Source organism: Trichomycterus rosablanca, chromosome 18 (genome assembly GCF_030014385.1).
Source record: "Trichomycterus rosablanca isolate fTriRos1 chromosome 18, fTriRos1.hap1, whole genome shotgun sequence".
NCBI lineage: Eukaryota > Metazoa > Chordata > Actinopteri > Siluriformes > Trichomycteridae > Trichomycterus > Trichomycterus rosablanca.
Genome location: NC_086005.1, coordinates 20,285,397 through 20,312,571, shown reverse-complemented (window position 1 = coordinate 20,312,571; position 27,175 = coordinate 20,285,397). Strand labels below are relative to the sequence as shown.

Sequence of the window (27,175 nt, the reverse complement as noted above, 5' to 3'; positions counted from 1 at the left end):
ATAAAATGGACAGTGTGTGTAGAAACAAGGATTTAATGTTATGGCTGATCAGTGTATATACTGGCAGTTGTAGCCTAGCGGTTAAGGTACTGGACTAGTAAGCAGAAGGTTGCTGGTTCAATGTAAATATAATTAATGCCAGAGCACACTTAATAAAATATGTACAGATAAGACCGTGTTAGGATGATTTGAAACCTTGACTCAGATGAATGAACTTACCAAGCTGTTCGGCCAGCAGTCTGCCACTCTCAACAGACACGACTCTCTCTTCCTCCATGTCACACTTATTTCCAGCCAGGATAACTTGCGCATTATCCCAGGAGTACGTTTTTATCTGGGTCGACCTGAATACAAAAACAACATCCTAACTGAAATAACGCTATGCCACAGACACAGTGAGATTTGCAGCAATAGGTGCACTCTACACCACTCTTTATTCCAGTAACGCATTTTTTGCATTCAAGACTCCAGTTTGTATTAATGTCTATTAGTTAAAAAGTGTTTGTGTATTACAATAAAAAAAACAATTACATTTAATATGAATTTGTTCACAACAAATCCTTCATCCTTAAAAGGGTCCTGTGCCACCTAGTAACACTGAGTGTAGGGCGCTCATACTGCTTGTTGCACCACCGTGCCAACATATTATAGCATACACTGATCAGCCATAACATTAAAACCACCTCATGGCTTCTACACTCACTGTCCATTTTATCAGCTCCACTTAACATATAGAAGCACTTTGTAGTTCTACAATTACTGACTGTAGTCCATCTGCTTCTCTACATACTTTTTTAGTTTGTTTTCACCCTGTTCTTCAATGGTCAGGACCACCACAGGACCACCACAGAGTAGGTATTATTTAGGTGGTGGATCATTCTCAGCACTGCAGTGACACTGACATGGTGGTGTGTTAGTGTGTGTTGTGCTGGTATGAGTGGATAAGACACAGCAGCGCTGCTGGACTGAGAATAGTCCACCAACCAAAAATATCCAGCCAACAGCACCCCCTGGGCAGTGTCCTGTGACCACTGTTGAAGGTCTCGCAGATGACCAGCTCAAACAGCAACAATAGATGAGCCAAGGTGAACCAAGTAGGTAGGAGTGTCTAATAGAGTGGACAGTGAGTGGACACGGTATTTAAAAACTCCAGCAGCGCTTCTGTGTCTGATCCACTCATACCAGCACAACACACACTAACACACCACCACCATGTCAGTGTCACTGCAGTGCTGAGAATGACCCACCACCTAAATAATACCTACTCTGTGGTGGTCCCGACCATTGAAGAACAGGGTGAAAGCAGGCTAAAACAGTATGTAGAGAAACAGATGGACAACAGTCAGTAATTGTAGAACTACAAAGTGCTCCTATATGGACAGTGAGTGTAGAAGCAAGGAGGCGGTTTTAATGTTATGGCTGATCAGTGTATAATCTAATAATACAATTCTGTGTATGACAACGGTCAGCTAATTTTATCATGTTAAAATTCATCATCAAATCAGACCAATTTCCTACATCGAGACACTAATTACTTCCTAGTGCTGATAATTAAAACAAAGAAAAAAATAATTAGAAAGACTCACAACGTGAGTCTGACTCCCCAGAGCTTTCTTATCAGATGAACACACTTTTATCATTATTTTCGTTTTACCATCCTAGTGTCTAGCGTTAAAAGACCATTTACTTTAAACTTTAAAGTAAATGATGCCATAGCAACAGCCAACAGCAGCCGTGTGTGTGTGTGTGTGTGTGTGTGTGTGTGTGTGTTTTAGAAGTCCAGCTGCTTCACAGTGAACAGTCAAACTCGCTTATCACACTATGCTACACTGAACGTTTCAGCAGATTTTAGAGTAAACACAGTTGCTTGTGGTTCATTAATTCAGTGTACACTGATCAGCCATAACATTAAAACCACCTGTTCACTACCATATAGAAACACTTTGTAGTTCTACAATTACTGACTGTAGTCCATCTGTCCATCTGTAGTCCTACATACTTTTTTAGCCTGCTTTCACCCTGTTCTTCAAGTCAGGACCACCACAGGACCACTACAGAGCAGGTATTATTTAGGTAGTGGATCATTCTCAGCACTGCAGTGACACTGACATGGTGGTGGTGTGTTAGTGTGTGTTGTGCTGGTATGAGTGGATCAGACACAGCAGCGCTGCTGGAGTTTTTAAATACCGTGTCCACTCACTGTCCACTCTATTAGACACTCCTACCTAGTTGGTCCACCTTGTAGATGTAAAGTCAGAGACGATCGCTCATCTATTGCTGCTGTTTGAGTTGGTCATATTCTAGACCCTCATCAGTGGTCACAGGACGCTGCCCACAGGGCAGTTGGCAGGATATTTTGGTTGGTGGACTATTCTCAGTCCAGCAGTGACAGTGAGGTGTTTAAAAACTCCAGCAGTGCTGCTGTGTCTTATCCACTCATACCAGCACAACACACACTAACACAACACCACCATGTCAGTGTCACTGCAGTGCTGAGAAAGATCCAACACCCAAATAATACCTTCTCTTTGGTGGTCCTGGGACAGTCCTGAATATTGAAGAACAGCATGAAAAAGGGCTAACAAAGCATGCAGGGGAACAGATGGACTACAGTCAGTAATTGTAGAACTACAAAGTGCTTCTATATGGTAAGTGGAGCGGATATAAATGGACAGTGAGTGTAGAAACAAGGAGGTGGTTTTAATGTTATGGCTGATCAGTGTATAGGTGCCAGATCTCTTGACTCAGACGTGAAAATGGTAGAAGAGATCTGAGTTTTCTGGGTTAAATTCTGTCCTGCTGCATATCCACTGATAAGCAACTCCTGTTTTTGCTCTTTTATGCTGTCTACGCTGTCAGCCAATAAAAGTTTATTATTAGCCTCATGCTTTTAGAACCCTGGCAGAATTAAATTGATTTCACCAAAAAATCCCAGAGACTATCACTAGGCAATAAGCACCACCATGAACGTTTTTAACAATGTGCATCACCACATATTGATATTTGATGTTATTTAAAATGTATAAATATTTGTAAGGTATTGAAGTTCACAAAAGCAAAACCATGACAGAAATCTAACCCTCTCGTTAACGGTACTGAAAATCTACAACCCCAAATCAGAAAAAGTTAGGACAGTATGGAAAATGCAAATAATAAAAAAAAACACAAAGATTCTTACCTTGACTTTTATTAAATTGCAGACAGTTTGAACCCAAGATATGTTTTGTCTGCTTAACTTCATTTCATTTATTAATAAAGATCCATTCCTGCATTTCAGTAATTCCAAAAAAAGTTGGGACGGAGGCAATTTAGGGCTAACAGGTGATGTCAACAGGTGATTGTAATCATGGTTTGGTACAAAAGCAGCATCCAGGAAAGGCTGAATCTTTGATGAGCAAAGATGGTCAACGAATGCGTGAGAAAATGATTGAAATATTTAAAAACAATGTACCTCAAAGAAAGATTGGAGGGGATTTGCATATTTCTCCCTCTACAGTGCATAATATCATTAAACAATTTAAGGAATCGGGAGGAATTTCAGTGTGTAAAGGCTAAGGGCGCAAGCTTAAGCTGAACACCCATGATCTTCGATCCCTCATTCGGCACTGCATCAAGAACCGCCACTCAACAATAGCTGATATAACCACATGGGTGAGGGATTACTTTGGCAAACCTTTGTCAAGCACTACAATACAGAGTTACATGCACAAATGCCACTTAAAACTTTACTGAGCAAAAAAGAAGCCTTACGTTAACCATGTCCAGAAGCGGCGTCAACTTCTCTGGGCTCGGAGGCATCTAGGATGGACCATCACACAGTGAAAACATGTATTGTGGTCAGATTAATCAGCATTCCAGGACTTTTTTAGAAAAAATGGACGCCGTGTGCTCCGGACCAAAGACCAACAGGACCATCAGCAACAAGTCCAAAAGCCAGGGTCTGTCATGGTATGGGGCTGTGTCAGTGCCCTTAGTAAATGTCATTTACACTTCTGTGATGGCAGCATTAATGCAGAAAAGTACATTGAGATCTTAGAGCAACATGTGCTGCCTTCAAGACGTCATCTTTTCCAGGGGCGTCCATGCATTTTTCAACAACACAATGCAAAACCACATGCTGCACACATTACAAAGGCATGGCTGCAGAAGAAGAGGGTACAGGTACTGGACTGGCCTGCTTGCAGTCCTGACCTGTCCCCAATAGAGAACAGAGAATTTTAAAACGAAAAATGCGACATCGACGACCCCGTACTGTTGCACATCTTAAGACGTGTTTGCAGGAAGAATGGGACAAAGAAAAAAAGCTGAAACATTACAAAGTGGTAAATGCTTTACTGTCCCAACTTTTTTTGGAATGTGTTGCAGGCCTGAAATGCAGGAATGGATGTTTATTAATAAATGAAATGAAGTTGAGCAGACAGAACATGAAATATCTTGGGTTCAAACTTTCTGCAATACAATAAAAGTTAAAGTACATGCAAGGAACACTGCACTTTTATTTTATTTGCATTTTCCATACTATCCCAACTTTCTGATTTGGGGTTGTAAATGATATCAATTCATGAAAACAAGCTCTTTGTTAGTTATTATTGCATTATATACTGGCTGAGCCTTTCAATTAAATCACTAAAGCTAGGCTTCTGCAAAGACTTGCTGCTTCTGCAGTACTGACTCACCAATTCTGTCTTGTTCTGTCTCTGTCCACCTCCTCAGCATATCATCAGCCCCCTCATTAGCCTCTTCACTGCCTAATTAAATCAGGACCTCCTCCCTGACCTAAGCTGAATTACCCATCATACCAATCAATAAAGGATTGCATGTCTGGTTAGAATAAATACCCCGACCGGGTCTGACTGGGACAAAAGTACTTCCTGGCTCCTTAAGAAATTTCAACAAAGTGCATTAAACATTAACAGCATGGCTGAGCTTCAGAACCATTTACCTCCTGTATTTAGCCTTCGGGTAAATGTCACTTCAATGATGAAGGGTGTCTAATAAATAAGAAGAGTTCAAACAGTCGTTTAGCATCTACTCCAATAAGCAGAGGAGGCTGATTTGAAGCTAATCTAGCTGAACGCTAATCTCATTGCCTAATGATGCTGATACTTATACACTATATTGTCAAAAGTATTCACTCACCCATCCAAATCATTGAATTCAGGTGTTCCAATCACTTCCATGGCACCTAGGCATGCAGACTGCTTCTACAAACATTTGTGAAAGAATGGGTCGCTCTCAGGAGCTCAGTGAATTCCAGCGTGGTACCGTGATAGGATGCCACCTGTGCAACAAGTCCAGTCGTGAAATTTCCTCGCTACTAAATATTCCACAGTTAACGGTCAGTGGTATTATAACAAAGTGGAAGCGATTGGGAACGACAGCAACTCAGCCACCAAATGGTAGGCCACGTAAAATGACAGAGCGGGGTCAGCGGATGCTGAGGCGCATAGTGCGCAGAGGTCGCCAACTTACTGCAGAGTCGATCGCTACAGACCTCCAAACTTCATGTGGCCTTCAGATTAGCTCAAGAACAGTGCGTAGAGAGCTTCATGGAATGGGTTTCCATGGCCGAGCAGCTGCATCCAAGCCTGACATCACCAAGCTCGATGCAAAAGGTCGGATGCAGTGGTGTAAAGCACGCTGCCACTGGACTCTAGAGCAGTGGAGACGTGTTCTCTGGAGTGACGAATCACGCTTCTCCGTCTGGAAATCCGATGGACGAGTCTGGGTTTAGCGGTTGCCAGGAGAACGGTACTTGTCTGACTGTATTGTGCCAAGTGTAAAGTTTGGTGGAGGGGGGATTATGGTGTGGGGTTGTTTTTTAGGAGTCGGGCTCGGCGCCTTAGTTCCAGTAAAAGGAACTCTTAATGCTTCAGAATACCAAGAGATTTTGGACAATTTCATGCTCCCAACTTTGTGGGAACAGTTTGGGGATGACCCCTATCTGTTCCAACATGACTGTGCACCAGTGCACAAAGCAAGATCCATAAAGACGTGGGTGAGTGAGTTTGGTGTGGAAGAACTTGACTGGTCTGCAACCCGATAGAACACCTCTGGGATGAATTAGAGCGGAGACTGCAAGCCAGGTCTTTTCGTCCAACATCAGTGTCTGACCTCACAAATGCGCTTCTGGAAGAATGGTCAAAAATTCCAATAAACACACTCCTAAACCTTGTGGAAAGCCTTCTTGTGGATCAGAGATGTGGGTTTTTTTCATCTGTCTAAGTGTCACTGTGTGACATCTGAATTACGAAAATGGCTTTCTCTCAGCAGACCATGACTCACTTTCCTTCATAAAACACTGTGCTTTTTCTACAGACAAGGACACACACACACACACACACACACACAGTCTGTTATAAAAATGCCCTCTACTGTTGTAAATGCCAGAGCTGTACTCACCAGTCCTGCACCGCTCCGAATGACTCCTCGTTGGTGATGTCATACATAAGGATGAAGCCCATGGCACCACGGTAGTAGGCAGTCGTGATGGTCCTGTACCGCTCTTGTCCTGCTGTATCCTGTAAATACAAACCCACACAAAGTGCGAATGATTAAACAGGCCTACAGTCTAAGCAATGAAAGGTTATGGGCCTTACTCAAGGGCCAAACAGTGGCAACCTGGCAGTGGTGGGGTCTGAACCAGCGACCTTCTGCTTACTGGTCCAGTACCCTAACCACTAGGCTACAACTGCCCCTATACAAAGCAACTTACAGTACAGTGACAGTATATTGTCTAAGAAATTGAGAATCAAGACAGTGGCAACCTAGCAGTGGTGGGGCTTGAACCAGCAACCTTTGGATTACTAGTCCAGTACCTTAACCGTTAGGCCACAACTGTCCATTTTCAATGGGTGCAAGGCACACAGTAACACCCTGGACGGGGCGCCAGTCCATCGCAGGGCAGACACACACACACACATGAATACACACCCATTCACCTATAGGGCAATTCAGTGTCTCCAATTAACCAGACACGGGGAGAACATGCAAACTCCGCACAGAAAGGACCCGGACCGCCCCACCTGGGGATCAAACCCAGAATTGGTCTATCTGTTAATGGGGGGCTCTGATAATAGTGTTAAGGCTCTGTGTAGGAATCTACTGCTGTCAAGGCATAGATCTGGAGAAGGGTACAGAAAAATTGCTGCAGCTTTACAGGTCCCAAAGAACACAGTGGCCACCATCATTCGTAAATGGAACAAGTTTGGAACTGTTATGTGGAAAGGAGGAGGACTCAAAAATGCTGATAAAAATAAATTTTTATTTATTTTTAATGAAAGAACCAAAAACAAAAGAGAAAAAACGAGAACAAAAAACAATCGAGAGAACCCAGATGACGCCGCCGATCACCGCTGGCAAAGTAAACTGAAAAAGAGAAACAAGTCAAAAAACACAATAGTTGAGACGCGAACCCCGGTCGCTTGGTTGCGAGGCGGCCGCGCTCACCACACGCCACACTGGCGGTAACAAAAGGAATGCTCCGGGCGCTAATAAGGAGCGAAGTAGAAAAGATAGCAAATCTAAAAAAAAAGTTTTAGCAACGCTGGACGCGGAGGCGCGAACGGGTCAAAACAGGATCGCCTCGTCCCACCACGAAGCTCGCTGGTGTAGGAGAGACGACCTGTAAAAGAAAGAGAGAGGATAATTAGATACACCTCGAAGGGTGGATTCGAACCGGGAATGCCAGCGTGGGAGGCAAGCACAGCCAAGCCACGCCACCCGGGAATTAGTGAACTGCAAAGCCCTGAGAGGTTTAGAAAGACCGACAAAACCGGCAAAATGGCCGCCGCTAGCCTCCTGTGGAAGCTACAGGAGAAATGCTAGCAGGTTAGCGAGATAAACAAACTCAGCGCGAGGGCTGAACGGAGTCGCACCGCACTTTCCCTGCCAGGAGTAAAAGAAAACCTATTTTACCTCGGCCTTTCAGCCTACACACCCAACCGATCTAGTAGTCGCCTGGGGTAACCAGCTTGCCCTGAAAAAGTGCGTGGACACCGCTAACATGCCACAAACAAATGCCAAAGGTACGACGCCCACTGCTGCACTGCGCAGGCTTATATAGGCCAGCTGCAGCTGCGGGTCGTCAGCCCTAATTACAAGGCCTCTTATTTAAGGTCTTTTGTTTAGTTGGTCTGTAACGCCTGCTTCGCTGGGAACCCGGGGTAAGTTCACCAGCTACCGCAGGCACCCTAATAGGAACCACCCAAAAATCTTCCTGAGTCATAATATTGCAGGGCTTCAGTTTGCAAGTGTGCAGACTACTGATTGGAAGGTCACTGGTTCAAGCCCCACCAGCCCTAATTGCTGCTGTTGGGCCAGTGAGCAAAGCCATACACCCCAGACAAAATTTGAAGTCATTTTAGAGTAAATATGTCTGCTAAATACTTAAATGTAAACGTGCAAGAGAAATGTGAGTGTACATGTATTCCTGTATTAATTCTAACTGTCTTTTGGCAGTAAAGTGCCACCATATGGTCACTGGTTAGTAAGACTAAAGTCAAAAGAACACATGCTGCTATTTTGTCTCACTGACCCCAATGGAAAAGGCTGCAACTGTAAAAATTGGTCTCTTTCAGCTGTAATATCCTCTTAAACAGCTCTTTAGAGAATACCTGCAGGGGTCACAGAATGCCTTCTGAAAATGAGCAAGCTGTTTCAGTGCAGCCATTCCCCTTGTTCACAGCAGTGGTACAAACCAAGCTTGAGCTAATCCAGCTACTGGGGTATTTTGGTATACTGGTGATCAGGATGAAATGGTGGTAAAACAGACTATAAATAAATGAATGCATGAATGAATTAATGAATGATTACTACTTCTCATGTTCAAATGCTATTGATGACTTTGATGCTTAAAAAGCATCAGTTTTATTCCTTAGAAGCAGGAAAAATGGGCAAGCGTAAGGATTTGAGCGAGTTTGACAAGGGCCAGATTGTGATGGTGTGGGGTGTTCCCGGTCTGCTGTGGTCAGTATCTATCAAAAGTGGCCCAAGGAAGGAACAGTGGCAAACCGGAGACCGGGACATGGGCCACCAAGGCTCACTGATGCACGTGAGAAGCGAAGGCTGGCCCGTGTGGTCCGATCCAACATACGGAGCTCCTGTAGCTCAAATTGCTGAAGAAGTTAATGCTGGTTCTGATAGAAAGGTGTCAGAATACACAGTGCATCACAGTTTGTTGCGTATGGGGCTGCATAGCCGCAGACCAGTCGGGGTGCCCATGCTGACCCCTGTCCACAGCCGAAAGCGCCAACAATGGGCACGTAAGCATTGGAACTGGACCACGGAGCAATGGAAGAAGGTGGCCTGGTCTGATGAATCACGTTTTCTTTTACATCACGTGGATGGCCGGGTGCGTGTGCGTGGCTTACCTGGGGAACACATGGCACCAGGATGCACTATGGGAAGAAGGCAAGCCGGCGGAGGCAGTGTGATGCTTTGGGCAATGTTCTACTGGGAAATCTTGGGTCCTGCCCTCCATGTGGATGTTACTTTGACACGTACCACCTACCTAAGCATTGTTGCAGAGCATGTACACCCTTTCATGGAAACGGTATTCCCTGATGGGTGTGGCCTCTTTGAGCAGAATAATGCGTCCTGCCACAAAGCAAAAAAGCTTCAGGAATGATTTGAGGAGCACAACAACGAGTTTGAGGTGTTGACTTGGCCTCCAAATTCCCCAGACATCTTGGTGCCAGAAAGCACAGCACACCTTCAGGGGTCTAGTGGAGTCCATGCCTTGACGGGTCAGGGCTGTTTTGGCAGCAAAAGGGGGACCAACACAGCAGAAAGAATTTCTACTCATTTCCTGTAAAGCAGTAATGTGGTGTATAGTAATTAAGTTAATGAACGCTGAGTTAATTCATGCGTGGCCCTTAGCCTGAAAGACCTACTCAGCTTGCTCTCCATCCATGAGATTCATGCACCTGGTACCCAACCCAAGCATTTAGTCAGGACCCAGCCCCCAGCCATGCAGTTTTATTGATCCCCTTACCCTTTATCCTTTTACTGGACCAATAAATTACTGTCAGACAATGTAACTGCCCATCATTGTGACATACTGAAGCTACCCTGGTATGCCTTTTGTGATTAAACCAGATTTGAGAGCAAAGTAGAGAGAACCCTTTTTTATAGGCAAGAGTGAATTAAAATCTGAAGGTGGTTACACATCCAGACCTTACCTGTGATCTGTCTCAGGGCAAATATAACCCTAATGTTAAGAAAATAAATTGTAAAAGCTTTTAAATACAACTCCAAATCAGAAAAAGTTGGGACAGTATGAAAAATGCAAAAAAAAAAAAAAAAAAAAAAAAGTGTTCCCATCCATTCCAACATTTCAGGCCTGCAACATATTCCAAAAAAGTTGGGACAAGAGCAATTTAGGGCTAGTAATGAGGTGAAAAAACTAAATAATGATGTGATTCCAAACAGGTGATGTCAACAGGTGATTGTTCATGGTTTGGTACAAAAGCAGCATCCAGGAAAGGCTGAGAAAATGATTGAAATGTTTAAAAACAATGTACCTCAAAGAGAGATTGGAGGGGATTTGCATATTTCTCCCTCTACAGTGCATAATATCATTAAACCATTCAAGGAATCGGGAGGAATTTCAGTGCGTAAAGGCCAAGAGAGCAAGCTTAAGCTGAACGCCCGTGATCTTCGACCCCTTAGACTGCACTGCATCAAGAACCGCCACTTAACAATAGTTGATATAACCACATGGGTGAGGGATTACTTTGGCAAACCTTTGTCAAGCACTACAATACAGAGTTACATGAACAAATGTTACTTAAAACTTTACTGTGCATAAAAGAAGCCTTATGTTAACCATGTCCAGAAGTAGCGTCGAAAAGTGTATTGTGGTCAGATGAATCAGCATGCCAGGTCTTTTATTGGAAAAAAATGGACGCCGTGTGCCGGACCAAAGACGAAAAGGACCATCCAGACTGTTATCAGCAACAAGTCCAAAAGCCAGGGTCTGTCATGGTATGGGGCTGCGTCAGTGCCCTTGGTAAAGGTCATTTACACTTCTGTGATGGCAGCATTAATGCAGAAAAGTATACTAAGATCTTAGAGCAACATATGCTGCCTTCAAGACGTCATCTTTTCCAGGGACGCCCATGCATTTTTCAACAAGACAATGCAAAACCACATGCTGCACACATTACAAAGGCATGGCTGCGGAAGAAGAGGGTACAGGTACTGGACTGGCCTGCCTGCAGTCCTGACCTGTCCCCAATAGAGAATGTGTGGAGAATTTTGAAACGGAAATGTGACGACGACCCCGTACTGTTGTACATCTTAAGACGTGTTTGCAGGAAGAATGGGACAAAATAAAAGCTGAAACACTAAATCACTTGGTATCCTCGGTGCCAAAACGTCTTTTAAGTGTGGTGAAAAGGAATGGCAACATTACAAAGTGGTAAATGCTTTACTGTCCCAACTTCTTTTGGAATGTGTTGCAGGTCTGAAATGCAGGAATGGATGTTTATTAATAAATGTAATGAAGTTGAGCAGACAAAACATGAAATATCTCAGGTTCATCCTGTCTGCAATCAAATAAAAGTGAAAGTAAATGTAAGAAACTATTATTTGAATTTTCCATACTGTCCCAGCTTTTTCTGATTTGGGGTTCAGGGCTCTAGAGTGCGACCAATTTGGTCGCACATGCAACCTAATTTCTCAATGGTGCGACTAAAAAAAATCTCAGGTCGCACCGGTGCGACCAGGCGTCCGAGGGAAAGAAAAAACAACAAACACACATTAGGCCAATATCATGGTCTAAACCAATCAGAGATTGTGAAGGGCGGGACAATATTGTAGCGGTGATATGTGAGCGACATTCAGCTCAGCCAATCAGAATGCAGCACCAGGTTTATACACGTGCGTTCGGACGTTCTGCCGTAAGTTTAGTTTTGTATATGAGACTCGCCGGATGTCCCCAGAATGGAAGTTCGGGTTCTGGAGCTCGGCGGTGTAAAGTGTCGTAACGCTCACTTAAGTTTTGACTAAACAGTTAAAGTGACTCTACCCTGCCGTGTGCCTTTATTCCCACACCTCCACCACCGCACAGCAAAAGACCCGCAGCATCCCCACCGGACAGCGGCTAGGTGAGCCGACCCTCTACAGTAGCAAGGGGCTAATGCTAGCGGTAAAGTGCCGCGATAGTGAAAGTAAAAACACGACAATATTTTCGTTAAGTAAAATATAAAAATAACTACAAGACCAAAATATATTACAATACATGTAGTCAAAATACGCAGTGAGTGCACCGCAAGCGATTTTGGGAATCTGTGTAAAAGATTCAGTAAAGCCGATAATATAATGCACTGCATTTAAGATTACACTCTAACACACACACAAACATATACATATAATTTTAAATATACACACACATATAAATAGATATACACACATACATACACATTTACTCTATTATTTTTATAATTTTTATAAGTGTGCTATAATTAGTCTGTAATACTATAATTAACTGTAAAGAAGACAGTGGCCGGCAATAGTATATTTGTGACTGGTTCTAATACATTTCGAATTGAAAGGCTGAAAAAGCCCAATGCATCTATAAAACACATTACATGCCGCGATAAATGCACTGCCCAAGTGTCCCCCTCTCCCCACTGCCCTTCATTGTCAGGCAGCAGCAAACAGATCATCAGACGAGGCCATGTTGACCAGATTGTTAGTTATTTCCAAGTCAATATTGCCTGTATGGACAGTGATTTAAAAAAAAAAAAAAAAAAGTGACCCTGTAAAACTGCGGTGTTAAATGCGATGCGGTCGCAAATTTGGGTGCACCTAACTTTTGTGCTGGTGCACCTAAGAAAAAAAGTTAGGTGCACCAGTGCAACCAGTGCAAAATGTTAGTCTAGAGCCCTGGGGTTGTATAATAGCATTTCTTAAGAGGAAAAAAACAGGAAAAAAGCCAGCACCATGGACAGCTCTTCACAGAAACAGAACTCCGGAGATGCCATAAAAGCACACCAAACAGCAGCAGACACAGCAATAGCTATCAAAAAAAGATACCACTTCATGTCTGATACCGATACTGCAAATTGAGTATCTGCCTATACCAATCCGATACCGTCATTTCTCCTCCCAAACAACTAAGCAGTAATAATACATGTCTCAATGCACCATGGTTAAACTAGCTAACTAATCTAAATAACAATGCTCAGACTGTAAAACAAATATTAAAGGAGTAAATACAGAACCTCACAACATCACACTTATGCAAAACTGCTGTTTTTATTTAAACTTTTACACACAGAACATTTAGCAGCACTTTTAGTTATGTTCACTTACGTTCGAGCTGTTGTTTACGTGACACATCTCGCTTCATGGCGTGTCGTCCAAAGCGTCTACAATTGGAAGATGTGGAAGTGGATATCAATCAAACGCGATGGACCAATTAGAATTGACGCAGAGTTTGGTTGAGATTTTCCGTTAGTCCTGTTCTGTCACGTTTTTAGATGATTGAACCCTGCTGGATTTTGAAGAGGATGTCTGTGGCTATACGGGAAACGGTGTAGTTTGTTTTATTTCATAACACTAATGGATTCATCGTTGAGGATGTGAGATATCTCCAAGCCGGGACAAGATAGGTTTTCTTTATCTCAGGTGAGCAATTTATCATTTATAAAGCGATTTTCATTGTGTTTAAACAGTGTGTTTAGATGTGGCAGTAGTAGATGATTTTTATTGTGTTTAAACAGTGTGTTTAGATGTGGCAGTAGTAGATGATTTTTATTGTGTTTAAACAGTGTTTTTAGATGTGGCAGTAGTAGATGATTTTTATTGTGTTTAAACAGTGTGTTTAGATGTGGCAGTAGTAGATGATTTTTATTGTGTTTAAACAGTGTTTTTAGATGTGGCAGTAGTAGATGATTTTTAATGTGTTTAAACAGTGTGTTTAGATGTGGCAGTAGTAGATGATTTGTATTGTGTTTAAACAGTGTTTTTAGATGTGGCAGTAGTAGATGATTTTTATTGTGTTTAAACAGTGTTTTTAGATGTGGCAGTAGTAGATGATTTTTATTGTGTTTAAACAGTGTGTTTAGATGTGGCAGTAGTAGATGATTTTTATTGTGTTTAAACAGTGTTTTTAGATGTGGCAGTAGTAGATGATTGTTTTTTTTTAATGCTAAAAGTTTAAGTAGATCAGTGTGTTTTAATTTCTGAATGGCTGTTGCAGATGAGCTGTAGATCAGTGGCACATGTTAATGGTGTCATCAAGATGCACCTTGTTACGGCCGTTGCTGAGTGAGCTAGCAATAACGACACTCTGTTGGAACGTATCTTCGTGTGTTATTTGCTTTACACACAAACAATGGGCTTATTTACATTGTGTTATTTACATTGTGTTATTTACATTAAGTGTTATTTACATTGTGTTATTTACATTAAGTGTTATTTACATTTACAAGGGCACCTCGTGGGCAGCATCCTTGACCACGGACGAAGATCAAGAAGATGACCAACTCAAACAGCAGCAATAGATGAGCGATCATCTCTGACTTTACATCTACAAGGTAGACCAACTAGGTAGGAGTGTCTAATAGAGTGAACAGTGAGTGGACATGGTATTTAAAAACTCCAGCAGCGATGCTGTGTCTGATCCACTCATACTAGCACAACACACACTAACACACCACCGTGTTAGAATGATCCACTACCTTAATAATACCTGCTCTGTGGGGGTCCTGGGAGAACAGCATAAAAGGGGGCTAACAAAGCACACAGAGAAACAGATGGACTACAGCCAGTAATTGTAGAACTACAAAGTGCTCCTATATGGTAAGTGAAGCTGATAAAATGGACAGTAAGTGTAGAAACAAGGAGGTGGTTTTAATGTTATGGCTGATCGGTGTATGAGCATGAAGCATTCCTTCAGATGTCTTGTAGGCACCATGTCTCAGTTATGAATAGTGGGCCACTAGGGGGTGGTGTGAGTGGTAAAGGCATCGGGAGAAACATTAATAAACTGAAAAAGACAAATGCAACAAAAGCCAAACATAAGCACCAGTGTAATTTTTTAACCCACACAGTAACTATAACACAAAGACATACCCTTTAAAGGTAAAAACAGGCAGAAATAAAATCAAACTCTGGTATTTCTCTCTCTTCCTTCTATTACAGGCTCTAACTCCAAAATATCTCCCAGTGGGCCTTGTGGGTGAAGGAGACAGGGTAAAAATAGCTCAAGATGAATAGTCAAGTCATTAGTTGTGGCGGCACTTCAAGCCAGAGCAGAGGGTTGGGTGAATAAATTTTTTGGGTGGGGGAAGGGAGAGGGGCAAGAAGGACCAGCATACTGAACAGATGTACTGTACACAGATCAGGCATAACATCATGACCGCTTTCCTAATATTGTGTTGGTCCCCCTTTTGCTGCCAAAACAGCCTTGACCCTTCGTGGCATGGACTCCACTAGACCCCTGATGATGTGCTGTTGAATCTGGCACCAAGATGTTAGCAGCAGAACCTTTAACTCCTCCAAGTTGTGAGATGGGGCCTCCACGGATTGGACTTGTTTGTCCAGCACATCCCACAGATGCTCGATTGGATTGACATCTGGAGAATTTGGAGGCCGAGTCAACACCTTAAACTCGTTGTTGTGTTCCTCAAACCATTCCTGAACCATTTTTGCTTTGTGGCAGGGCGTATTATCCTGCTGAAAGAGAACACAGCCTTCAGGGAATATCGTTTCCATGGAAGGGTGTACATGGTCTGCAACAATGCTTAGGTAGGTGGTACGTGTCAAAGTAACATCCACATGGATGGCAGGACCCAAGGTTTCCCAGCAGAACATTGCCCAAAGCATCACACTGCCTCCGCCGGCTTGCTTTCTTCCCATAGTGCATCCTGGTGCCATGTGTTCCCCAGGTAAGCGATGCACATGCACCCGGTCATCCACGTGATGTAAAAGAAAACGTGATTCATCAGACCAGGCCACCTTCTTCACCATTGCTCTGTGGTCCAGTTCCGATGCTCACGTGCCCATGGTTGGCACTTTCGGCGCTGGACAGGGGTCAGCATGGGCACCCTGACTGGTCTGCGCCTATGCAGCCATATATGCGACAAACTGCGATGCACTGTGTATTCTGACACCTTTCTATCAGAACCAGCATTAACTTCTTCAGCAATTTGAGCTACAGTAGCTCGTCTGTTGGATCGTCCCACACGGGCCAGCCTTCGCCTGTCGCCGTTTTACTACTGTTCCTTTCTTGGACCACTTCTGATAGATACTGACCACTGCAGACCGGGAAAACCCCACAAGAGCTGCAGTTTTGGAGATGCTCTGACCTAGTCGTCTAGCCATCACAATTTGGCCCTTGTCCATTTTTTCTGCTTCTAACACATCAACTTTGAGGATAAAATGTTTATTGCTGCCTAATATATCCCACCCACTAACAGGTGCCGTGATGAAGAGATAATCAGTGTTATTCACTTCACCTGTCTGTGGTCATAATGTTATGCCTCGTCGGTGTACACATGTGTTGATTGTAAATTATCACCTGAGCCTGACTCCGCAAGCATCTTCTGAACCATAAAGCAAAACTGATGAGACAAGCATTCATGACTCACCTCAGCGTCATCATCTTTCATAACCACATCTGCCCTGCTGTGCTTCTGACATTTAAATTCCAATTTCTTACTTTTTAATTATTATTGGCTCTTGTGTCAAAGATTGATCTGACCAAACCCCTTTCCCATTCAGATCTCACTGCTGGTAATGACCCAGATTTACCTCATACTGAGTGTTAGGGGCCTTGCTCAGGGGTTGCCCAAAAGTGCCCACAACATGGCAGCGATGTGGCTTTAATTAGCAGATCAACTGTCTAGTACATAAACCCCCAAGCTACCAGTGCCCAAATGCTTGCAGATCAACATTCTGGAATTGTACTATAGTAAGAAGACATGCAGTAAAATGTCTAATATAGAAAGAAGCAATTGCAAACATGGGCTGCACAAAAAACTTGTCTAATGCCTAGGTCACACTACATGATTTTTGCCCTAGTTTTCGCTTGCCGACAGGTCGCTGCTAGATGTGGCAGCTCAGAGGCAACTGGGCGTTCTGAGGCGTTCGGGGCTCTGAATTCGACTCTCAATCGCTATGTGTGAACTGTCCCGAGCACTCGCCAATCGCTCGCAGACTCAAGAAAAATATCTAGCATGGTAAATATCTGAACCAGTGCAGCTCAGTTGGCGCAGCGGTAAAAACACACGCTAGCACACCAGAGCTGGTATCTCGAACACATCGTATAGAGTCTCGGCTCTGCCTGCCGGCTGGGCTGAGCAGCCACATGAACAACGATTGGCCTGTTGTTCATATAGGGGTGGGGTATAGGGACTCCTCATAACTGATTAACTACGACCTCTGCTGGCTGATTGATAGAATAGAGGTGAGGAAAGAGTGCGTATCAGGGTGTCTTCGTACACAGAGCTGATTCGCAGCTGATCTTGTCTGGTGTAGGTGACAAAATGCATATGGCTGCTGCCCACAAGTTGGAGGGGGCGTGGGTTAGCTTAGTTCTCCTCAATCGGAGCAGGGGCCGGCATTAGTGGAGAGGAAGCGTGACGCAATCAGGCAATTGGACGCGCTAAAAGTCGGGAGAAAAAGCTTAAACAATATATAAAAAACAAAAAAACAAAAATATCTTGACCTGTCGGCGACTCAGAACCATGTAGTAATTGTTGTGAACACAAAATACAGAAGGGAAGCCATGGGGGAGGAGTTGTAAATGTGTGGGACAGGTTAATAATATAGTTTATATCAGAATACATCGACACACATACAAGCTTTACAGTATTTGTGACTTATCGTCGACGTCAAACCATAATACCAACATTGTTCTGCAGAGAGAGTTGGAAGTCAAATAAATATTTTTTGCAATGCAGACAATCCCTGCTGGCCACGTAGCCAAACGCACTTCTTCACTCAGATTCCTTTATTTTTTCCTACTTGCTTTTACGCTGCACATCAGCGCACAAATAACTTTGATCGCTCGCTTCATTCTGACATGCATTTTTGGACATGGTATCACTAAACCCCTTATCATTCTTGCATGTGTTTTCGTGACAAAACGTAGTCTGGGAGACCAGATAGACTCGTCTGAGATTCCTCACATTGACAGATTGTAGTGTGTGACCCTCCATCGCCGATCAGTCGTGTAGTGTAAAAACCACAATGACTTAAAAGACTCCCGATTACAAGAGATCCAGTTCTGTAGTGTGAACTGTACAGCGATCTGAACAATTTGAAAGTCGTGTAGTGTAGTCGTGCACTTGGCAACCCAGTGGTATAATTATTTTACAGAAACAAAGGATGCTGAGCAGCAGTCTGTTTCATACAGGCAAGTGTCGGTGCAAACTTATTTACACCCTCACACGAACACAAATTAAAATGATCTCATTCCTGATAACCTGCAGTACGTGTTAAATGGCCTGCAAGGACCTGCTTTTGTGTCATTACTAAGTGTATGTGGACCCCAAAACATCACACAATCATTTAAGCAGAAATAAGAGAACTCAAGAGAATTGGAACGCTTTAGTTAAATGCCATAGCATTAAGATATTCCACTATTGGAACTATGGGACCAGCATAAACATAACAAAGCCCCAGACTATTTATCTTTTTCCACTTAATGTTTAACTAGAATTATGCTTTCTAGAAGGTATACACCAAACCCAACACCATCCCACAGACTGAACCAATCAGATTTGAATTTTTAGTAAGAAATGCATTTATGTTATTTGCATTTATTCAGTTTGCATCACACAGATGATGTGTCAATGAAATGCTTGATTGGCTTTCTAACGAGTTCGTGTTTTACTTCACAACCGGGAAAAGTTTGGAGGTTTTTAATTATAAGCACATTTACAGAATAACAGATTATATTCCTAATGAGACAACACACGTTTATACATTTAATAGCATCTGGAAGAACATAAGCTAAGGTAAGCAGTGGTTATGATTTTTTTTGCGGTGTTTTGGATTTTGGCCGCTGTGCCGTGATTTATCACGCTTTTGTTTTGCAATGAAAACAAAACGTATCAGTTTAAGCTTTTAACTGGTACCTTCTTGTTACGGTAATTACATTCATTTGCACAATGACTAGGAGAGTAAAGGCACTAAGTGAAACGGCAAAATACAGTCGCTAATCTGTTGTTGTTTTTTATCTGAACTTACATATTATTTGTTTATTTCTACGCTACATTTCCAATATATGTTTTGTGTATATTATATTGACTAGTGACTTGACTCAGACTCTAGCCTAAAGACTCGTGACTTGACTCCGACTCGTATTTTGTGACTTGTGAACATCTCTGCTGTAAGTCTTAAGCCTCCTTAGAAGATATTTTTTTACACACTATGTGTCCAAAAATATGTGGACACATGCCAAAGCTCCTGTATTTAGGAGTCGTCACAGCGGATCATTCCAGATGCAACCATCCTTATTTTATCTGGGTTTGGGACTGGCACTAAGAGTGCACTGAAGCGTTCCTCCCAATAGCTAGGCCTAAAACCATGCACATTAATATGGAGTTGTTATATCCCTCCCCCCCTGCAGCTATAACTGCCTGTGCACTTATGGAAAGGCTTTTCACAATATTTAAGAGTGTCAAAGTAAATGTACGGAGCACTGCATTTTCATTTCATTTGCATTTTCCATACTGTCCCAACTTTTTCTGATTTGGGGTTGTATAAAAAGAAAACTTTTTTTAATAAGGTTAGAGTACGACAATATTTTAGCTACATCTGAACCTACTCTTTTCAGAGTAATGCACCAAAACACTTATAGTAGGGATGTCCCGATCACGTTTTTTTGTTCTCGATCCCGATCTTTAATTTTGATCCCGATCCGATACCGAGTCTCAAACCGATACTTGTATTTTCTAGATATCATCTAGATAAGAACTAGATAATACTGTTCACACAGTGCACACTTCAAATACATTACAGTTATTCAAATTAATCCAATGTATATGTTTAACGACTGAATAGCTCTGCAGTGCTGTAGGAAAAAATTGCCTGCATCCAAGCTATTGCTTAATGTTCTTTTATTTTTACAAAATAAAAGTAAACAAACTTAGTGCAGCATTGTAGTAGTAAAACTGGAACACTCAAAATGAAGTGAATTTTCTTTTTGAGGAAAATCAGCATCTCTGCCGTGTTAGCGGACAGCCGGTTCCTCTTCTCATCACATAATAATAAACTCGCTGTATTCGGCTGAGTGTTTATTTTTTAGGTGGCGTATCAAATTGGTAGTAATTGTAGCTCGTTTGGTTAAATGATATCTGGTTTGTTTCTTATGAGCCACCGTACTTGTATGCGTGTTGTAACTGTAACAAACTTTTCTGTGGTTGTATTGTGACAATGGTTTGATGGACGTTTCTACGCGAAGTGAGTGTGTTTTGACCCTTTGGGGCTTTCATAGTGCATGGAATAGCGTGCTTGACTAACGCGATGACTCTAACTGTCTGCTATTCGGTACCGTAACAGAAGAAGTTAATAAAGTGTTTTGCTCCCGACAATTTGTGAATATACCGTGTATTTATTTCTTTATTAAGCAAGTGCATCACTACGACGCTCGGTTACATAACTAAGCCAATCAGAGTGCTTGATACTGAGATGTCGTTCATTGTTGTAACACGTAAACTCGTAAAAGCTGTATGTTTTGGTCCTGAAGTTTTCATACTGGGATTAAAAGTTATTGTTTTGTAAACCGGAGTGATCCTTGACTCACACACCATATAAATAGTAAAATACTACAGTAATGAACGCAGCTCTGCTCGTACCGCCTCGTGAAATGCTCGCATTGCAGACATTACACTTCACTGTTGGACTCGTTTCACTTTCCAATTTAAAGTATTTCCACACAGCGGGCATGCTGACGTAAAACAAAGGATCGGGATTAGGATCGGCCTTAGTAAAACCGATACCGATCAGTTAAAAAATGCCTTGATCTGCCCCGATTCCGATCTTTGAGATCGGATCGGGACATCCCTAACTTATAGAGAACATTCATATATCAAAAGTATTATTCTTCATACCTTGGTTTAAAGAGTGTAGACCAGCAGAAACAAACACAACAGACATTGTGAATACCTAACTCTAACTTAAGTAGAATTAAAACAAGGTCAAAGCTTACCCAGATCTGCAGCTTGATTCTCTTGTCGTTCTTGTACACGGTTTTGACTTTGAAATCGATGCCAACAGTGCTGATGAAGGCTGACGTAAATGAGTCGTCAGCGTAGCGGAAAAGAAACGACGTTTTGCCCACGCTGCTGTTCCCGATGATCAGCAGTTTGAACATGTAGTCAAAGTTCTGATCGCCGCTCTCTTTCTGTTTTGCAGCCATCTGCACCGAGAAGACAGAAACGTTCAACACATTTTAGCATTTCATTTCATTTGCATCTAATTGCAATCAACTACTATTCAAAGCAAGCAGTGATAGTCAAGTCTAAGCTCAAGACCAGGCATAACATTATGACCACTGACAGGTGACGTGAATAATACTGATTATATCTTCATCACGGCACCTGTTAGTGGGTGGGATATATAAGGCAGCAAGTGAACATTTTATCCTCAAAGTTGATGCGTTAGAAGCAGGAAAAATAGCCAAGCGTAAGGATTTGATCGAGTTTGACAAGGGCCAAATTGTGCTGGCTAGATGACTGGGTCAGAGCATCTCCAAAACTGCAGCTCTTGTGGGGTGTTCCCGGTCTGCAGTGGTCAGTATCTATCAAAAGTGGTCCAAGAAAGAAACAGTGGTAAACCGGCGACAGGGTCATGGGTGTCCAAGGCTCATTAAAGGCTGGCCCGTGTGGTCTGATCCAACAGACGAGCTACTGTAGCTCAAACTGCTGAAGAAGTTAATGCTGGTTCTGATAGAAAGGTGTCAGAATACACAGTGCATCTCAGTCTGTTGTGTATGGGGCTGCATAGCCGCAGACCAGTCGGGGTGCCCATGCTGACCCCTGTCTACCGCCGAAAGCACCAATAATGGGCACGTGAGCATCGGAACTGGACCACAGCGCAATGGAAGAAGGTGGCCTGGTCTGATGAATCACGTTCTTTTTTACATCACGTGGATGGCCGGGTGCGTGTGCGTCGCTTACCTGGGGAACACATGACACCAGGATGCACTATGGGAAGAAGGCAAGCTGGCGGATGCAGTGTGTCGCTTTGAGCAATGTTTTCCTTTGGAAACCTTGGGTCCTGCCATCCATGTGGATGTTACTTTGACACATATCACCTACCTAAGCATTGTTGCAGACCATGTACACCCTTACATGGAAACGGTATTCCCTGATGGCTGTGGCCTCTTTCAGCAGGATAATGCACCCTGCCACAAAGCATTCCCCAGATCTCAATCCAATCGAGCATCTGTGGGATGTGCTGGACAAACAAGTCTGATCCATGGAGGCCCCACTTCACAACTTAGAGGAGTTAAAGGATCTGCTGCTAACATCTTGGTGCCAGATACCACAGCACACCTTCAGGTCATAATGTTATGCCTCATCGGTATAAGTTAAGCATAATTTAGCATTTGCCAGACACGGTTATCCAAAGCAAAGTACATGAAGTCAGCATCCAAAGTGCGTAAAATCAGCAGCCCAGCACTACATCCTTAAAAAACACCAGGATGAACACCTGGATTTGACAGACAACCAACACCTCCACCAATCTCTATACAGTGTATCACAAAAGTGAGTACACCCCTCACATTTCTGCAGATATTTAAGTATATCTTTTCATGGGACAACACTGACAAAATGACACTTTGACAATGAAAAGTAGTCTGTGTGCAGCTTATATAACAGTGTAAATTTATTCTTCCCTCAAAATAACTCAATATACAGCCATTAATGTCTAAACCACCGGCAACAAAAGTGAGTACACCCCTTAGTGAAAGTTCCTGAAGTGTCAATATTTTGTGTGGCCACCATTATTTTCCAGAACTGCCTTAACTCTCCTGGGCATGGAGTTTACCAGAGCTTCACAGGTTGCCACTGGAATGCTTTTCCACTCCTCCATGACGACATCACGGAGCTGGCGGATATTCGAGACTTTTCGCTCCTCCACCTTCCGCTTGAGGATGCCCCAAAGATGTTCTATTGGGTTTAGGTCTGGAGACATGCTTGGCCAGTCCATCACCTTTACCCTCAGCCTCTTCAATAAAGCAGTGGTCGTCTTAGAGGTGTGTTTGGGGTCATTATCATGCTGGAACACTGCCCTGCGACCCAGTTTCCGGAGGGAGGGGATCATTCTCTGCTTCAGTATTTCACAGTACATATTGGAGTTCATGTGTCCCTCAATGAAATGTAACTCCCCAACACCTGCTGCACTCATGCAGCCCCAGACCATGGCATTCCCACCACCATGCTTGACTGTAGGCATGTCACACTTATCTTTGTACTCCTCACCTGATTGCCGCCACACATGCTTGAGACCATCTGAACCAAACAAATTAATCTTGGTCTCATCAGACCATAGGACATGGTTCCAGTAATCCATATCCTTTGTTGACATGTCTTCAGCAAACTGTTTGCGGGCTTTCTTGTGTAGAGACTTCAGAAGAGGCTTCCTTCTGGGGTGACAGCCATGCAGACCAATTTGATGTAGTGTGCGGCGTATGGTCTGAGCACTGACAGGCTGACCCCCCACCTTTTCAATCTCTGCAGCAATGCTGACAGCACTCCTGCGCCTATCTTTCAAAGACAGCAGTTGGATGTGACACTGAGCACGTGCACTCAGCTTCTTTGGACGACCAACGCGAGGTCTCTTCTGAGTGGACCCTGCTCTTTTAAAACGCTGGATGATCTTGGCCACTGTGCTGCAGCTCAGTTTCAGGGTGTTGGCAATCTTCTTGTAGCCTTGGCCATCTTCATGTAGCGCAACAATTCGTCTTTAAAGATCCTCAGAGAGTTCTTTGCCATGAGGTGCCATGTTGGAACTTTCAGTGACCAGTATGAGAGAGTGTGAGAGCTGTACTACTAAATTGAACACACCTGCTCACTATGCACACCTGAGACCTAGTAACACTAACAAATCACATGACATTTTGGAGGGAAAATGACAAGCAGTGCTCAATTTGGACATTTAGGGGTGTAGTCTCTTAGAGGTGTACTCACTTTTGTTGCCGGTGGTTTAGACATTAATGGCTGTATATTGAGTTATTTTGAGGGAAGAATAAATTTACACTGTTATATAAGCTGCACACAGACTACTTTTCATTGTGTCAAAGTGTCATTTTGTCAGTGTTGTCCCATGAAAAGATATACTTAAATATCTGCAGAAATGTGAGGGGTGTACTCACTTTTGTGATACACTGTATATAGTCTAATTGGAAGGGTGCCTGATAAAGCCCTAAGCATTAACTGTACTGGTTATAACACTGCAAAACTGAAACACATTATTAACAGTTAACGTTAATTTCATTTATGTATATACACTGATCAGCCATAACATTAAAACCACCTCCTTGTTTCTACACTTACTGTCCATTTAATCAGCTCCACTTACCATATAGAAGCATTTGAGTTCTACAATTACTAACTGTAGTCCATCTGTTTCTCTACATGCTTTGTTAGCCCCCTTTCATGCTGTTCTTCAATGGTCAGGACCCCCACAGGACCACAACAGAGCAGGTATTATTTGAGTGGTGGATCATTCTCAGCACTGCAGTGACACCGACATGGTGGTGTTGTGTTAGTGTGTGTTGTGCTGGTATTAGTGGATCAGACACAGCAGCACTGATGGAGTTTTTAAACACCTCACTGTCACTGCTGGACTGAAAATAGTCCACCAACCAAAAATATCCAGCCAACAGCACCCCGTGGGCAGCATCCTGTGACCACTGATGAAGGTCTAGAAGACGACCAACTCATACAGCAGCAATAGATGAGCAATTGTCTCTGACTTTACATCTACAAGGTGGACCAAATAGGTAGGAGTGTCTAATAGAGTGGACAGTGAGTGGACACGGTATTTAAAAATCCAGCAGCGCTGCTGTGTCTGATCCACTCATACCAGCACAACACACACTAACACACCACCATGTCAGTGTCACTGCAGTGCTGAGAATCATCCACCACCTAAATAATACCTACTCTGTGGTGGTTCTGTGGGGGTCCTGACCATTAAAGAACAGGGTGAAAGCAGGTTAAAAAGATATGTAGAGAAACAGACGGACTACAGTCAGTAATTGTAGGTGTCTGTTTCACACTTACTGCTAACTCCCTTTCTAAGGTTACCTCAGGACAGTGTTAGCAACCTATTAGTCTGGCAAAAAACTGAAGTGCCTTCACAATATGACAGAATGCTCCAACTGTCTGCAACAAGCCAGTTCTCAAAAAAAGAGATTGGGATGGTGAATTAGGAGTGGGACCGCCACACTATCAGCTGGCGCAGCCCATGCCCAGTGAGATTCCATAATGTGTGGCCCAAAGTGCCACAATAAAGACATCCCACACAAGCCAAAAACTGGACTGAACCGAGTCCCACATTGCAGTTCCACAGAAATAAAGATTGCCAACAAAGGAATTGGTAAGTCTGTGAGAGCAAATTAACACCTACAACCTACAACACACGGGTAACAATTAAGAGGAACTGATACGTCAATCATCTGTGCCTCCATGCCCCATCTGCCGGTCAAATTTAGGATGACAGAAGGATTTAGGATGCAGTAGCTGAGCCATGTCCCTGATCTCCACAGCAGATGGGCTCGTTACACTAAATAGCATTAATGAACTATAATCAATACCCTCATAAATCATTAGTCACAAAGTCATTGCTGTTTTCACACCATGCATAAAACTAGAATAGTGCATATTCATTCAGCATCAATTTAGCCATTCAAATGAACAATTCAAACAACAAACAAATATTTAGGTATTAATATTTAGAAGTATTTATGTGGACACCCATTTGGCTATAAAGCCTAGTTGTCTAGCCCGTTTCAAATGACTCTGACTCGACTCGTGACTCGCAAAAAATGACTTGTGGACAACAAAAGTCAGCAACATTAGTTACGTGTGACAATTATATATATACAGTATATATATATATATATATATGTATATATATGATCCGACATCATTCTGATCGTGTCATTTTCTGCTCTCTAATAACGCTTCGGCTGTCTGGCTAAATGTTCCAGCCAGCTTCCGGCGTAGTGATGAAGCGTCGCTCCCTACTCCCTACTTTGAATTCGAATCTCACGTAAAATGGTGGAATACCCTACATAGTGCACTTCACAGGAACAGATAATGTGAATGGAACGCTCCTACAGAATTGGCGCTTTCTGAACCAATCAGACCTTCTGATTTTAACTGTTAGTAAGAAATGCTGTCATTTGCATGTATTCAGTTTGCAGCGTTACACAGATGATGCGTCAATGAAACGCTTGATTGGCTTTCTAACGAGTTCGTGTTTTACTTCACAACCGGGAAAAGTTTGGAGGTTTTTAATTATAAGCACGTTTACAAAATAACGGATTATATTCCTAATGGGACACACGGTTATACATTTAATAGCATCTGGAAGAAGATAAGCTAAGGTAAGCAGTGGTTATGGATTTTTTGCTGCGTTTTGGATTTTGGCCTCTGTGCCGTGATTTGCAATGAAAACAAAACGTCAGTTTAAGCTTTTAACTGGAACCTAAGAAAGTAAAGGCACTAAGTAAAACGACAAAATACAGTCGCTAATCTGTTGTTGTTTTTTATTTGAACTTAGATATTATTTGTTTATTTCTAGGCTACATTTCCAATATACTGTATGTTTTGTGTATATTATATCGACTCGTGACTTGACTCAGACTCCAGCCTAAAGACTCGTGACTCGACTCGGACTCGTATTTTGTGACTTGTGAACATCTCTGTAGTAGATATTTGCCTTTTTGTTCCTCAAAGTATCAGATTCTTTTCTCGAAGAATGTCCCAACAGCCCACCAACTATTTAAAATGACAAAAAAAAAAAAGGTGTTAAAGCTGTTTTGCATCTGAGGCAGGGGTCAAGTAAGATGTTTAGAGCTGAGTAAATGAAGATATGTTTTAATGTTGCTGTCACTTTGAAAGTGGGCATGTTCTCCATAAAAAAGAGAACATGACAGGAACATCACCCCCACCCCCAACAATGCATTCAGATAATAGGT

At 42.7% G+C, this 27,175-nt stretch overlaps 2 protein-coding genes across 2 annotated transcripts in view; one reads left to right on the top strand and one right to left on the bottom strand.

Annotated features, from left to right (window-relative positions):
- LOC134332930 (ATP synthase subunit C lysine N-methyltransferase-like) overlaps nucleotides 1-27,175 on the top strand; it is a 46,241-nt gene that overhangs the window by 9,776 nt on the left and 9,290 nt on the right.
- The window catches only part of LOC134332813 (ras-related protein Rab-3C-like), a 31,594-nt gene that overhangs the window by 4,092 nt on the left and 327 nt on the right, over nucleotides 1-27,175 (bottom strand). Inside the window, exons 2-4 of the mRNA XM_063014623.1 lie at nucleotides 21,170-21,379; nucleotides 6,403-6,521; nucleotides 220-344 (exon numbers count right to left, since the gene is read on the bottom strand). Coding sequence (XP_062870693.1) covers nucleotides 220-344; nucleotides 6,403-6,521; nucleotides 21,170-21,379 — 454 coding nt within the window. The remainder of the gene's footprint in view (nucleotides 1-219; nucleotides 345-6,402; nucleotides 6,522-21,169; nucleotides 21,380-27,175) is intronic.